At 40.7% G+C, this 16,944-nt stretch overlaps 1 protein-coding gene across 1 annotated transcript in view; it reads left to right on the forward strand.

The window, feature by feature from the left end:
* Positions 1 to 16,944, forward strand: part of LOC307113223 (uncharacterized protein C3orf20) — a gene marked incomplete at both ends in the record, with an annotated part of 58,280 nt that overhangs the window by 12,434 nt on the left and 28,902 nt on the right. The window contains 4 exons of the mRNA XM_079794681.1: positions 2,262 to 2,394; positions 3,536 to 3,799; positions 15,796 to 15,948; positions 16,722 to 16,842. Of these exons, the coding sequence (XP_079650807.1) occupies positions 2,262 to 2,394; positions 3,536 to 3,799; positions 15,796 to 15,948; positions 16,722 to 16,842 (671 nt within the window). The remainder of the gene's footprint in view (positions 1 to 2,261; positions 2,395 to 3,535; positions 3,800 to 15,795; positions 15,949 to 16,721; positions 16,843 to 16,944) is intronic.

The following is a 16,944-nucleotide window of genomic DNA, read 5'->3' on the forward strand; positions in this document are numbered from 1 at the left end:
TAATCTGAAAAGGAAAGTAGAAAAACAATTTCATTTACAATAGCAGCAAAAAGAATAAAATACTTAGGAATTAACTTAACCAAGGAGTTGAAAAACTTGTATAATGCAAACAATAAATTGTTGTTGGAAGAAATTAAAAGAGACTAAGTAAATGGAAACATGGTCTATGTTCATGGATTGGAAGACTTCATATTGTTAAAATGTCAGTACCACCTAGAATGATCTACAGTTTTAATGCAATTGCTATTCAAACCCCAATTATGATTTTTGCAGAAATAGAAAAACTCATTCTAAAATTCATATGGACTCTCAAGGGACCCTTGAGTAGCCAAAACAGTCTTGAAAAAGAATAAAACTGGAGGACTCAGTTTCTGATTTAAAAACTTACTACAAAGCCACAGCAATCAAAGCTACAGTGTGGTATTGGTATAGAGACAGATATATAAACCAAAGAAATATAATAGAGAGCTCAGAAGTAAACTTGCATATATGATCAAATGATTTTACAAGGGTGCCCAGACCATTCAATGGGGGGGCGGGGGGTATGGAGGGGTGGGAAATACAGTCTTTTCAACAAGTAGTGCTGGAAAACTTGACAATCACTTCCAAAGGAATGAAGTTGGACCCTTACCTAACACCATATAAAAAATTAACTTCAAATAGATCAAGGACCTAAATGTAATAACCAAAACAATAAAACTCTTAGAAGAAAATATTGGTGAAAAGCTTTATGACATTGGATTTGACAATGATTTCATGGATATGACACTACAGACATAGGCAATACAAGAAAAAATAGACCAATTGAACTTCATGAAAAATTTTAAACTTTGTGCATCAAAAGACACTATCCACAGAGTAAAAAAGCAGTCCATAGATTGGAGAAAATATTTGTAAATCATATATCTCATAAGGATTAATATCCAGAATATATAGAGAACTTCTAATATTCAACAATAAAAAAAAACAAGCTGAATTAAAATGGGCAAAGCACTTGAAAATATATTTCTCCAAAGAATATATACAAATGGCCAATCAGCACATGACAGATGTTTAATATCACTAATCATTAGGGAAATACAAATCAAAACTATAGTAAGATGCTACCTCATCCTACCCTAGTAGGATATCTACTATCACAAAAACAAAAAAACAACAGTTGAAGAGGATAGAGAGACTCTTGTGCACTGCTGATGGGAATATAAAATGGTACAGCCACTGTAGAAAACTGTGTGGCAATTCTTCAAAAAAACAAAAAATGGAATTACCATAAGATCCAGCAATTTCACATCTGGGTATATATCAAGAGAATTAAAAACAGGGTCTCTGAATGATATTTGTACACCCGTGTTCATAGCAGCATTATTCACTATAGCTAAAATGTGGGAGCAACCCAAGCGTCCATCAGTGGATGAATGGATAAAGAATATGCAATCACAGTAACAATGAAATATTATTCAACCTTTAAAAGGAAGGAAATTCTGACACATGCTATAACATGGATGAACCTTGGGGACTTTGTGCTACTTGAAATAAGGCAGTCACACAAAGACAAATACTGTATGATTCTACTTATATGAGGTATATACTAGTAGAGTAGTCAAAATCATAGAGACAGAAAGTAGGATGGTGGTTTTCAGGATCTGGGAGAGGGGGAATAGAGGTTATTGTCTAATGGGTACAAAGTTTTAATTTTACAAGATGAAAAGAGTTATAGAGATGGATAGTGGTGGTAGTTGTGCAACAGTGTGAATATATTTAATACCACTGAACAGTACACTTAAAAATGTTTAAGATAGTAAAGTTATGTAAATTTTATCACAATATTAAAAAAATTATAGTTTAGTTCTCAATGGAGCCACACTGCCCTCTGCAGAAGGCCTGAGGTTAGCCAACATCAGAGAAGTGTTGAAGCCCATTGAGATGGAATGGAAACTTTTTTGTTTAATCAGAAATACCAGAAGGTAATCATATTGGCATCCACAGCAGGCCCACATCTCTGTCCTCCCCACCTACAACCAGGCTGCCCTTGGGGAAGCATAGCTGGATTCATCACTCTGCACAAGTCTGCTTCAGACACACTCTTGGTTGACTCACAGAGTGACATGTTTTATCAGTGACCAGTGCCCAGGAAGCATAAATGATTCTCTCGATTATTTTGACTCTCAGGAGAAGATGTGGTTCTCTTGCTCCCCACCCCACTACTCTTCCCCAGGAGAGACCATTTTCTAAAACTGTCCCTAACCTTTTTACAACTACAGGCAAAATGAGAAATTTTGATGAGATGAGCACATCACCCCCTCAACGAGGAACAGGAACTGCCTCTGACAATGTGGAGATCAGTGACCCCTGTCCTGAGGCCCGGGAGAAGCTGCAAGAGATGTGTCGTCATATGTGAGCACCTTAGAAGTTGGGGGTAGATCGGAGAGGAGGGCAATCACCTGTGTGAGCATAAAGGGAAAATCACAAGTGTCTGAGTACCAGGAAGTGCCAGCTACCTAGTACCCCTAATAATAGTGACAGGGTGATGACTTGTTCCCAGTCCTTTCTCACAATCCTTTTCAGTCCTTGTATGGCCTTATGAGGAAGATGGGATTGATGCCCATTTTGTGGGTGAGGAAACTGAGGCATTGCTTGAAGTCCTGCAGTCTGGTGGGCCTGACCCTAAGGCATTGATCTTTGCCTTCTCACCAGTGATACCATATCCTTTATGGGACTTCTTATAGTATACAACCTTTGTGCCCTGAATGTTTTCTTCTTAGCATAATTTGTCAGAGTTCTCCTGCAAAAAACAAAGGAAATATCTCTTAAAACAAACAGAAAATGTGACATGGATGATTAGTGGTATTTACGATAATATTAGAGGCCCGATGCATGAAATTCTTGCAAGAGTAAGCCTTCCTTCCCCGGCTGCTGGCACCGGCTTCAATCTGGCACCCTGGACCTGGGCTTCCCTCTGGCCGCCGGCAGGCACTCAGGACCTGAGCTTCCCTTGCAGCCCTGGCTTCGTCCAGAAGGTTGTCTGGAAGGATGTCCGGTCTAATTAGCATATTACGCTTTTATTATTATAGATGGATCCAACAAGTCCTAGCAAGTTAAGTCTACATTTCTCTGAAGCCCAAACTATGGGCCATAAAGGACTTGAAACTTAGTCACCTCTAAGCCATAGATGTCTTGGGCTCCCTAGGCCATTGAGTATTACTATAGCTACAGAACATGGATAAAAGGAAACCACTCAGTTTTGCTCCTTTTTATTACATTCTGGAAGGAAGCTATCTTTCCCTGTAACCTCAGGACTAGAGGGTGAGCAAAGCCTCTAGCTCCCCCAGGTTCCCCTTCAGCACACAGTTCTACTCCATGGTCCTTACCTAGTGCTAAAGATGGAAGGACTGGTCTCAAAGGAGTAAGAGGTGGGGACAGGTACTTTTGGGACAGGGAATGAGATGGGAGTCTTAGGAGCTGGGGAGGGGCTGTAGAGAACTTCCCTGGTGAGTGAGAGCCAAGTGGCTAGAAGATATGTTGGTCTTCCCTACAGAGAAACCGAAAGGACCACGTGGAAAGGGAGGAATGTCTTCTACCCCATGATGATACGCAACTACGGGGCAAAGATGCCCACTCATTCAGGGTCAACCCTGAGCTCCTATCACCCTCACCTTTCAAGTACTCAGACTCCCACTCCCTCTCTTCACCAATCTTCCATCTCCCATGCTCACTTCATTCGGCAGTCTCAGGACTGGAAGGGAGGCAAGAAGAACAACAAGTTGCATTACACCTTCTATGATGGGTCTTCCTTCGTTTAATATCCTTTTATTTGGGGCTTCCCCTTGTCCCCCGCAACTTAGCCCTAGAGAACTTCTGGGCCTGAGTATTTACTTTGGTGTTTTCAGTTAATCCAAGAAACCTGGTGACAGGTCTTCCAGGGTCTTAAGAGTAGTTTCTATGTCAGAGAGGACTCCCTTTGGAGAACGTCCGGGTGGGAAGTCACCTTGGACCCCTGTGTTCCTTGTAGGGATCCTGTCACCCACTCTCCAACATGTTCTAGAGCCTGACCAGATCACAGATGCCCAACCCATTTGTCAGTAAGGCTGAACTCAGAGAGGGCAAAACACTTATTCCAGGTTTTGCCGTCTGAGTTGGACGAGATGTCAAAGAGGGGAGACACTAAGCCATTATTCAGTCTTGTCCCTTCATTTTAGGAATGGGTAGTCTGACTCATTCAATGTCACAAAAGGAATTTGGTGGCAGAGCCAGGCCTGGATTCAGGACTGCCTCACCTCTATTTAGGGCCCTCTCTCTGGCACCGTTTTTATGCCTTTTAGGATTGTTTCCTCCAGAATAGAGAGGATGGAAGGGGATGGATAAAACCACTGGGTATTGTGTCCCCTACCTTTGGAGAATAGGGCAGTTCTCTGAGCTGTCAAACAAGCTGCCCAGATAGGCCTGCTTGGCAACACCCCCCTCAATTCATTTGGCCTCCTCTCTGCTGAGCTGGGAATTCAGAATTTACGCGCCCTGTCAAAGGAATCGTATTGTTTCTATGACCGTAAATGAGTCCATTCATCACACTCTGCTCAGCCCTGCTTCTAATGTGCCCTGTAATATTGAACACAGCAAACTCCTTCCAGGGTAGCTGCTGCTCTCTATGGGTCATGGGGCTTCCCTCTCCTCCCTTTTCTTACTCTATACTGATTGAATAGGATCATCCCCTGAGCTCCTCATGAAGCTGTGTCTGTGAATTAGGTTGTTATTAGTGGGACCAGAGAAGGTGGACTAGTTTACAATCAGGGCCCATCACCAGCCTGCTGGGCTCCATGTTTTCTCACCTGTCCCAGATTCCTAAGCCCAACCTGGGTGGGACCACCCAAAACCTGCAGGCCATTGCTACTGGCATGCTTGACTCATACCCCAACAATGAACACATCCTGGCAATTAATGTGTTTCCTCTTTGGGAGTCCCAGGAGGTCTGGGTTTGGGGCTTAGTTCTTCTTAGTGACTGTGCACAAGTCACTTTATCTCTCTGGGCCTCACTTCCCTCCATTATAAGATGAGGAAGTTAGACCCAGTGATCTTGAAGGAGAAATTCTGTTATTGTGTTAAAATGGTTAAAACACACGATGCAGCTGTTGGATCCTCTTGAGTAAAGAAAATGTTTGGAAAACACTTCTCTCTTCTCATGGCTTCACAGAACAGTAGGCTCAGCAATTGATTCTATTTTCACGGAGATACTTGGAAAAGCTCTCAGGTAGAAATAATATTTCTGCCCTTGGAATGCCAAAAAGCTCCTGATGGGCAGACCCCAGAACCATCCCAGAATGCATTTCATTTGGGTTGTCAGCATTTCCCTGAATCTCTTCCCTTAGTCGCTGATTTCCCTCCAAACTTCCCTCAAAGTCCTTTTTTATATGAAGATATAAATTTATCACATTGATATCTATATAATAAAAGCCTAAGCGATAGTTATGGCGGAACAACTGGTCACTATGATGCACACTGACCACCAGGAGCAGATGCTCAACACAGGATCTGCCCCCCTGGTGGTCAGTGAACTCCCAAAGGGGGAGCACCACGTAGCCAGAAGCCCGGCTCATGGCGCAACAGTGCCAAGGAGCAGGGAGCCAAGTGGTAAGGAGCGAGTATGCAGGTGGTAAGGAGCGAGGGTCCTGGACTGCAAGAGGGTGCAGGCCGGGCAGAGGGGACTCCCCCTCCCCTGTGCACGAATTTCATGCACTGGGCCTCTAGTGAAAATATAAACCTTGATCACTCTGTGTTCGGTACTGTGCTCAGCACTATTCCTTTAGGGATGTGTTGAGCACTCAGAACCATAGTGTGAGGTAAGCATTTTTTAACCAGAAGCCCGTTGCACGAAGTTTCGTGCAATAGACTTTTCCTTCACCTGGCTGCCGGCACCAGTTTTCCGCCAGCAGCAGTTTTCCTCTGGCCACCCGCCGATCAGAGCGCCTCCAGCCAGCACGATCGGCCACCCCCGAGAGGAACTCCGATTGGGAGGCGCTCCGATCAGCGGGTGGCCAGAGGAAAACTGCTGCTGGCGGAAAACTGGTGCTGGCAGCCACGCAATTGGCCACCCCGAGTTCCGCCACCAGCATCTTCTGCTGGCCCCATGGGTCCTTCCGCAGCGCTGGCCGTTTAGGCCGGTGGGAGGAGGGGGGGTCGGGGACTCGCGAGTCCCCACCCCCCGCTCCTACCGCCAGCCAATCGACCACCCTGAGTCCCGCCCCCCGCACCTCCAGCCAGCCCAATCGTGGGCGTAGCGGAGTGATGCAATTTGCATATTACCCTTTTATTATGTAGGATATGGTAAACTGCTCATAACATGAAATGTACCATTTTAACCATTTTTGACATGTATAATGGCATCAAGTGCATTCACAATATTATACAACCATCACCACTATTTATTTCCAGACTTTCTCCACCCCAAAGGAAACCCCATACTTTTTAAATAGTCACTTCCATTTTCCTTCCCCTATCTTTCCTGATGACCGCTAATTTGCTTTTCACCTCAATGTATTTGCCCATTCCAAATATTTCTTACAAGTAAAATCATACAACATGTGCCCTTTTATATCTGGCTGCTTTCACTTAGCATAATATTTTTGAGGTTCTTCCACAATGTACAGTTGACCCTTGAACATGGCAGGTTTTAACTCTGCAGGTCCACTGATAGGTGGATTTTTTTTTCCAATTGACTCATTCAGTTCAATTGGCCCTGCTCAGTTTAATTGTCCGAAGTTCATTTGATGGGCGAAGTTCAGTTGATCCTTGCAGTTCAAACTTGTGTTGTTCAAGGATCGACTAGAGGCTAGGAATCCTTGAATGTGGAGGGCCAGCCTAAGTTATACACGGACTTTCCCCTGCACGGGCAGTAGGCACCCTTCATCTCCATGTTTGTCAGTCAGTTGTAGTATGCATCAGTACTTCATTCCATTTTTTTTTAAAGGTGGGTAAAATTCACATAACATAAAATAGATTCTTTTAACATGTATAATTCAGCGGCATTTAGTACATTTACAATGTTGTTCAGCTACCACCTCTATCAAGTTCTGAAATGTTTTTGTCACCCCAGAAAGAAAACCCTACACCCATTAAGCATTCACTCCCCATTTCTCCCTACCCGCAGCCTGCCTGGCATCACCAATTTTCTTTCTGTGGGTTTGCCTATTGTGGACATCTCATATAAATGGAATCCTACAATATGTGGCCTTTTGGGTCTAGCTTTTTCACCTAATATAATGTTTTCAAGGTTTGTACATGTTTTAGCATTTGTCAGAATTTCCTTCTTTTTGGTAGCTAAATAATATTCTATTATGTGGATTGTAACACTTTAAAAATTAAATATTTTATTTATGGACATTAGGTTGTTTCCACCATTTGGCTATTAAGACTAATGCTGCTATGAACATTTTTGTCTGTTTTTATTTGCACACCTATTTTCAATTCTTTGGAGTTTATATCTAAGAATGGAATTGGCTCCATCATATGATAATTCTATGTTTAATTTATTAAGAGGCCTTCAAAATGTTTTTCATAGTGGCTGCACCATTTTATATTCCTATCAGCAATGTGTGAGGATTACAGTTTCTTGACATCCTTGACTATACATGATATTTTTCCTTTTTAAAAAAAAATTCCTGCCAAAACCGGTTTGGCTCAGTGGATAGAGCGTCGGTCTGCGGACTGAAAGGTCCCAGGTTCGATTCCGGTCAAGGGCATGTACATTGGTTGTGGGCACGTCCCCGGTGGGGGGTGTGCAGGAGGCAGCTGGTCGATGTTTCTCTCTCATCGACGTTTCTAACTCTCTATCCCTCTCCCTTTCTCTCTGTGAAAAATCAATAAAATATATTAAAAAAAAAAATTCCAGCCATTCTAATGAGTATGAACTGATATCTCATTATGGTTTTGACTTGCATTGCCCTAATAACTAATGATTTTGAGCATCGTCATGTGCCTTCTTTGTATATCTTTTTTTTAGAAATATGTATTCAAGTCCTTCCCCATTTGTTGATTGTCTTTTTCTTATAAGAGTTCTTTATATATTGTAGATACTAGAATCTTATCAGATATATGATTTGCAAATATTTTTCTATACTGTGAAGTGTCTTTTCATGTTCCTTTGCTGTACAAAGTTTTTAATTATGGTGAAGTTAATTTTTCTATTTTTTTTGTCCCTTGTATTTTGGTTTTCATATCTATGAACCCATTGCTTATTCCTATGTTTTCTTCTAAAAGTTTTAAAGTTATAGCTCTTACATTTAGGTTTTTGATATATTTTGAGTTGACTTTTACATTTTTGCATGGTGTGAGATAAGGGTCCAACTCATTCTTTTGCATGTGATGCTCAATTATCCCAGAATTATTTGTTGAAGAGACTATTCTTTTCCCTATTTGAATGATATTGGGACCTTCATTGGAAGGTCCTTGATGTACTATTATTATTATTTTTAACCTTTTATTTTATGTTTTATTTCTGTACAAAGTGTCCTAGCTTTTAAAAAAAAAACTAAATTCTTTTTTGTTTAAAGTATTACATATGTCTCTCTTTTCCCCCATTGATCTCTCCCCGGCCGCTCCCACCCCCATATGTCTCTGTGGATCCCTATGGGGACTATTGCCATTAGCAACATTAATTCTTCTAATCTATGAATACTAGCAACAAATGATATAAAATTCTGTATGTACAACAACAGTAAGAAACCAATGAACAAAAGAATATATTATTTATAATGGCATCAAAAAGGATATAATACTTTGGAATAAATTTAACTAAACAGCACATGCCCTCACCCTCCTACTCTCTGTGTCCATTGATTATGCTTATATGCATGCATACAAGTCGTTTGGTTGAGCTCTTAATTCTCCCCCCCTGCCTTCCCTTAGAGGTTTGACGGTCTGTTCAATGCTGCTATGTCTCTGGATCTATTTTTGTTCATCAGTTTATGTTGTTCATTATATTCCACAAATGAGTGAGATCATGTGATATTTATCTTTCTCTGACTGGCTTATTTCACTTAGCATAATGCTCTCCAGGTCCGTCCATGCTGTTGCAAATGGTAAGAGTTCTTTCTTTTTTTATAGCAGCGTGTAGTATTCCATTGGTTAGATGTACCACAGTTTTTTAACCCACTCATCTGCTGATGGCCACTTAGTTTGTTTCCAAATCTTAGCTATTGTAAATTATGCTGCTATGAACATAGGGGTGCATATATTCTTACTGATTGATGTTTCTGATTTCTTGGGATATATTTCTAGAAGTGGGATAACTGGGTCAAATGGGAGTTCGATTTTTAGTTTTTTGAGGAAGCTCCATACTGTTTTCCACAGTGGCTGCACCAGTCTGCATTTCCACCAGCAGTGCACAAGGGTTCCATTTTCTCCACATTCTCGCCAGCACTTATCGTTTGTTGATGATAGCCATTCTGATAGGTGTGAGATGGTACCTCATTGTTGTTTTGATTTGCATCTCTCGGATCATTAGTGACTTTGAGCATGTTTTCATATGTCTCTTGGCCTTATTTTTTGTATGTATACTTTCAAAAAGTGTCTATTTAGGTCCTTTGCCCATTTTTTGGATTGAATTGTTTATCTTCCTTTTGTTAAGTTGTATGAGTTCCCTATAAATTGGCAAATATGTTCTCCCATATAGTGGGCTCTCTTGTTTTGTTGATGGTTTCTTTTGCTGTGCAGAAGTTTTTTATTTTGATGTAGTCCCATTTGTTTATTTTCTCCTTAGTTTCCATTGTTCTAGGAGCTGTGTCAGTAAAGATATTGCTAGGACATATGTCTGATATGTTGCTGCCTATGGATTCTTCTAATATCTTTATGGTTTGCTTTATATATTTTACGTTTAAGTCCTTTATCCATTTTGAGTTTATTTTTGGTTTACTTTTAGACTCTCAATTCTACCATTGATCTATAAGTCTGTTATTTTGATTATTGTGGTTTTGTTGTGTTAATATCAGGAAATGTGAGTCCTTCAACTTTATTATTTTTTTCAAGATTATTTTGGTTATTTGGGGTCCCTTACAATTTTATATGAATTTTAGGATCAAGTTTTCTATTTCTGCAAAAATTATTGATGAAATTTTGATAGGATTGCATTAATTCTGTAGATCCCTATGGGGACTATTGTCATTAGCAACATTAATTCTTCTAATCTATGAATACTAGCAACAAATGATATGAAATGCTATATATACAACAACAGTAAGAAAGCAATGAACAAAGGGAAATGATATCATTTACAATAGCATCAAAAAGGATAGAATACTTTGGAATAAATTTAACCAAACAGTTTTCATTGTAGTTCACTGGAAACTATAAAATATTGTTGAAATAAATTAAAGAAGGTGGAAATGAATGGAAAGACATCTGATTTTTGTGTGTTGATGTTGTATCCTGCAACTTTGCATGTTTCTAGGAATTGGTGTCCTCTTCAACTAGGTTACCCAACTTGTAGGTGTACAGTTATTTATATAATTTTCTTATGATTATTTTTCATTTCTGTAAGGTCATTAATATCTTTAATTTCATTTATAATTTTAGAAATTTGAGTTTTCCTTTTTTTCTCACTTAGTCTAGCTAGAGTTTTGTGAATTTTGTTAATATTTTCAAAGAAATAATTTTTGGTTTTGTTTGTTCTCTTATTTTTCTATTCACTGCTTTGTTTTTCTATGCTCTAATCTTTGTTTTCTTCCTTTTGCTACCTTTAGCTTTAATTTGCTCTCCCTTCTTATAGTTCATTAAGATGGAAGTTTGGGTTATTAATTTGATATCTTTTTTCGCCTTTTTTTTTTTTGAGGACCATCTTGAAGACTGGCTGCCATTTTTTCTCCTTTAATGTCAGTATTTATAGCTATAAATTTCTTTCTGAGCATTGCATTTACTTTATTCCATAAGTTATAGTATACTGTGTTTTTGTTTTCAGTTATCACAATTTTTTTCCAATTTACCTTGTGATTGCTTCTTTATCCATTGGTTGAGTGTATTGTTTAATTTCCATCTATTTGTGAATTTTCCAAATTTTATTTTGTCTGTGACTTTTAGTTTCATTCTGTTGAGATATACTCTCTATGGTTATAATCTTTTAAAATTCATTGAGACCTATTTTAAGGCCTAACATATTGTCTGTACCAGAGAATGATCCATGTGAACTTGAGAAGAATGTTTATTTTGTTGTTGTTAGATGGGATATTCTGTATATGCCTGTGAGGTTTAGTTGGTTTATAATATTGATCGAGTCCTCTATTTCTTTATTGATTTTCTGTCTAATTGTTATATCCATTATTATTTTTTAAAAATATATTTTTATTGATTTCAGAGAGGAAGGCAGAGGGAGAGAGATGATAGAAACATCAATGAGAAAGAATCTTTGATTGGCTGCCTCCTGCACGCCCTCTACTAGGGATCAAGCCTGCAATCTGGGCATTTGCCCTTGACCGACATTGAACCCGGGACCCTTCAGTCCACAGGCTGATGCTCTGTGCACTAAGCCACACCGGCTAGGGCTGTTCTATCCATTATTGAAAGTGAGGTAGTGAAGTCTTCAACTCTTATTTTAGTACTTGTTTTTTTAATTCTCTCAGTTTTTGCTTTATATATTTTAAGCCTCTGTTGTTAGGTGTGTATGTCTGTACTTGTTATATATTCTTGAGGCATTGACCATTTTCTGAATAACGTCCTTCTTTGTCTATTGCAGAGGTCCTCAAACTTTTTAAACAGGGGCCAGTTCACTGTCCCTCAGACTGTTGGAGGGCCGGACTATAGTTTTTTAAAAAAAACTATGAACAAATTCCTATGCACACTGCATATATCTTATTTTGAAGTAAAAAAAACAAAACGGCAAAAACACCCAGCGGGCCGGATAAATGTCCTTGGCGGGCCGCAGTTTGAGGACGCCTGGTCTATTGTAAAAGAATTTTTATTTAAAATATGTTTCATTTGATATCAATATAGCCAACTTTGCTCTCTTATGTTTACGATTTGCATATCCCTCTTCATAATTTCACTTTTTAAAAAAATAGGCCCTGCCCAGTTTGGCTCAGTGGATAGAGCGTTGGCCTGTGGAATAGAGGGTCCCAGGTTTGATTCTGGCCAAGGGCACATGCCTGGGCTGCAGGTTCGATCCCCAATAGGGGGCATGCAGGAGGCAGCCGATCAATGATTCTCTCTCATCATTGATGTTTCTATCTCTCTCTCCCTCTTCCTTCCTCTCTGAAATCAATAAAGAAGAAAATATATTTAAATACATACATATATATATATATATATATATATATATATATATATATATATATATATTATTGATTTCAGAGAGGAAGGGAAAGAAAGAGAGAGATAGAAACATCAATGATGAGAATCATTGATTGGCTGCCTCCTGCATATCCCCCACTGGGGGTCAAGCCCGCAACCTGGGTATGTGCCCTGTCTGGGAACTGAACTGTGACCTCCTGGTTCATAGGTCGATGCTCAACCACAGAGCCATGCTGGCTGGGCCATAATTTCACTTTTTTTTAATATATATTTTTATTGATTTTAGAGAGGAAGGGAAAGGGAGAGAGACATAGAAACATCAATAATGAGAGAGAATCACTGATCGGCTGCCTACTGCACACCCACTACTGGAGATCGAGCCTGCAACGCAGGCATGTGCCCTTGGCCGGAATCGAACCCGGGACCCTTCAGTCCGCAGGCCAATGCTCTATCCACTGAGCCAAACCGGCTAGGGCCATAATTTCACTTTTAACCTAGTTGTGTCTTTGGATCTAAAGTGAGTCTCTTGTAGACAGAATATGTGTGGATTATGGTTTTTGTAAAAATTCATTCTCACAATCTCTGCCTTTGTTTGGAAAGTTTAATCCATTTATATTTAAAGTAATTGCTGATATGAAAGGGCTTAATTCTGCCATATTACTTTTTGTTTCTTATATCTTATATATTTTTTGTTCCTCAGTTTCTACATTACTGCCTTCTTTTGTGTTTGATTTTTTTTTTTTGGTAGTATGATATTTTTATTCCCTCCTCATTTTCTTTTCTCCATATTTTTAAGTTATTTTCTTAGTGGTTACTCTGGTATCATGGCTTGAATAGTGTCTGCCAAAAATATATGTTCACCTGAATCCTCAGAATGTGACCATATTTAGAAATAGGGTTTTGCAGATGTAATTATTAAGTTAAAATGCAGCCATGTTGGATTAGTGTGGGCTCTAATTCAACAAGAGAAAACAGTCACACACAGAGTAATTAAGTCCATGTGATGACTAAGAAAGAGATTATAATGATACACCTATAAACCAAGGAATGCCAAAGATTCCTGACAACCACTAGGAACTAGGAAGAGGCAAGGAAGTATTCTTCCCCAGAGCTTACAAAAGCATGACCCTGTCTACACCGTGCTAGTCTCCAGAACTGTGAGAGAATAAATTTCTGCTGTTCAAGTGACCCAGTTTGTGGGATTTAATTCTAGCAGTCCCAAGAAATTAATATACTTGATTATTACAAATGACAACAAACTAGTTTGAATTAATACTAAGTTAGCTGTAATGGTACACAAAACTCTGCTCCTATACAGCTTATTCCTTCTTCTTTATGTTGTTGTTTTACACATTACATCTTTATATAAAAGTATGCCATTAACATAGATTTACAATTATTATTTTATGCATTTGTTTTTTCAAATCACATAGGAAAGAAAGGAATTATAAACAAAAATACTATAATACTGGCTTTTATATTTACTTATAGAGTTACTTTGCATGTCTTTGAGTTACTGCCAAGTGTACGTTCATCTCAGCCTGCAGGACTCCATTTAACATTTCTTGTAGTGGTAAACTTCTTCGCCCTTTTTTATTTGGAAAGTCTTAATTTCTTCTTCATTTTTGAAGGATAGTTTTGCTTAATACAGAATTATTGGTTGACAGATTTTTTTTCCCTTTCAGTTCTATAAATATTCCATTCTATTGCCTTTTGGTCTCCATGGCTTCTGATGATAAATTGGCCATTAATCTTATCGAAGATCCCTTGTACAGGACAAGTATCTTTTCTCTTGCTGCTTTCAGGATTCTCTCTGTCCATGTCTATTGGCAGTTTGATACTAATGTGTCTCAGTGTGGCTATCTTTAAATTTATCATACTTGGAATTTGTTGAGTCTCTTGAATGTGTAGATTGGTGTCTTTCATGAAATTTGGAGAGTTTTTATTCATTATTTATTCAAATATTCTTTCTGCCCCCTTCTCTCTCTCATCTACTGGGGCTCTTGTTATGTATGTATTGGTCAATTTGATAGTCTCCCACAGGTCTTCTGATGTCTGTTAATTTTCTTCATTCTTTTTTTATGTTTCCATGTCTCAGACTGGATAATTTCAATTTATCTCTCTTCAAGTTCACTGATTTTTTTCTTCTACTGTGGCAATCTACTGATAAACCCATCTAGTGAATTTTTTCCATTTGATTTATTATTAATGGCCCAGTGCACAAAATTCATGCACTTGGGGCGGGGGGGGGCGTGTGTGTCCCTCAGCCTCACCTGTGCCCTGTCACAGTGCGGGAGCCCTGCGATCCATTGCCCCAAAGAGGTAGGCCCCGTCCACTCATCCGGGGCTCCTCGATGGAGTGCCCCAAAGAGATAGGCCAGAGCTAGAGGAGGCCTTGTTGCCAGGGTCTAGGATGCAAGTCTCAATGTCTCCGGGCTGGCACAGGGGGTGGATACCCGAGCCTTGCGTCCTGGGTTCATTGCCAGGGGCCGCAACATGAGCCTCATGTCCCAGGGCCATTGCCGGGGTGGAGGACGAGAGCCTCATGTCTCCAGGCCAGTGCAGGGGGTGGGGACCCAAGTCTCAAGTCCCCGTTGCCGGAGAGTGGGGACGTCAGCCTCACGCCTGGTCCGTTGCCAGGGGTGGCAACACGAGCCTCACATCCCAGGGCTCGTTGCCGGGGTTGGGGACATGAGCCTCATGTCTCTGGGCTGGCGCAGGAGGCGGGAATGCAGCCTGCTGATTGGTCATTATGTGATGGTGCCCCCAACCAATTTGCATATTATCCTATTATTAGATAGATACTATTAAGCCTCAAAATTTCTATTTGGTTACTTTTATAATTTCTGTTCATTAATTTTTTTTATCAGTTTGTGGAAAAGGATTAAGAGGGTCCTAGTACCAACCACTGAAATTTTTCCATATGGGGTACTTCTGAAATCCCTGCAAACAGGATAGTAGCTGCCCTCACTATATCCCTCTTGTTTGGGACCAATGTTTCTTGGGGCCACTTGGTAGGAAATGAGCAGCTAGACATTGACTGCTCTCCTAGATTGGTCATAAGGGGAGGCAGCCTGACAGATTAGAGAGATTACTGGCCTCAGTATACTGGCTCTGCCACTTCCTGTGGTGTGATGTGAGGCAGACCATTTCTTTGCACCTTGAATTTCTCATCTGTATGGTGATAACTCATCCTGGTTTGCCAAGGACTTCCTGATTTTAGCAGTGAAAGTCCCACATGCCAGGGACCCTCCTCAAATGCAGGGAAACCCTATTCATCTGTGAGATGGAGATGATGATAATTTACTACAGGGTTGTTGTGTGGACTATAAAGAAGATACAAGGAAGCACCAGAGGCATGGTCGGTTCCACAGTCAATGAGTTGTTATGCAAAGTTCAGGGAGGGTCTTTGAAAACTGGGAATGATATACCATTTAGAGAACAGATTTGTAGACTTGCTTTCCATGAGGCACCTGAGAATAGGACCTGGAGAGTTTTTTGTTAGTTCCACTTAACCATTTCTTCCAGCTATCCCTCCGGAAACATTGCCATGTGTCAGATCCCCACGTGCTGCAGAGGGAGAACCATCACCTTACTCTTCAATGACACACCCAACTTCTCCTTCCTGGCCCTGTTCAATGCTGAAGGCCAGGGCTGCGTTCACTACAACCTAAAGTCCTGGTGAGTGGGTTGGAGGGATTATGGCCCCATGGAAGTATCTCTGAGGGTGACAAAGGGGGGCACTGAGGTGGCAAGGGAGTCTTTGGGGAAAGGAGAGGCCAGGCAGTGTTCAGAAGTTAAGAAGGCCACAGGCAGTGCCCGCAGAAACATAGGTACTTTGAGGCCCTCACTTGCTATGTCTGTATCATAGCCAATGAGGATGACAGCTCTCCAAGACCTACTCCACTTGTACCCCACAGCACTAAGATCTTGATTTTTGGCTAGATTAATGGAACAATTCTTTAGTGGAGAGAAGTGTTTAAACCAAGAGAGAGTGAAGTAGAAGCCACAGGCACTACTCCTGTGGGGTGTTTTAAAAGAAGCACATATTTTTGTCAGACAATAGTTGGTTTTGCCTGGTCTTTCATAAGGAACGATTCTTGAAAGAAATGACTTACTTTCATGTTATAGATGTTCCCATTTTGATACCTAAGATCTTGTATACTCAGGCTCCTAGGCAACAGGGCACTCATTCCATTTCTGTCCCTCTGGGTTTGGCCTGGAGCCTCCATCATCTCTCTCAGACCTGTCCTTCCCAACAATTCTCCCAGTAGGATCAACAGGACTGAAGGGACCTCAGACCATATTAGGCAAGAGAAGTGAGGCTGCCTGCAGGAAACCATGCTGTCTCCAGCTGGGGCAGAGTCTCAGAGCCCTGCCTGCCTATTGCCAGTAGTAATGAGGGCTTCCTTCAGGGGCCTGGTGGCAGCTCCTCACCTGTGTGTCTCTCCTAGCTGCCCATATGTCTTGGTCTTGGATGAGGAAGGCGGGACCACCAACGACTACAAGGGCTATGCAGTCCACAAGTGGAGCTGGGCTTCTAAGACGGAGACTTTGCTCTCCTTGGAATATAAGGTAGGGGTTCGCAGCACAGGTGGGGCAGCCTTCCCTGGGCTGCTCAGCATCAAGAGTCAGAGGGCTACCTGTAAGACAAGAGCCCTGCTCTCCAGAAGCCTG

The sequence above is a fragment of the Cnephaeus nilssonii genome (assembly GCF_951640355.1).
Source record: "Cnephaeus nilssonii genome assembly, chromosome: 17".
NCBI classification, from domain to species: Eukaryota; Metazoa; Chordata; class Mammalia; order Chiroptera; family Vespertilionidae; genus Cnephaeus; species Cnephaeus nilssonii.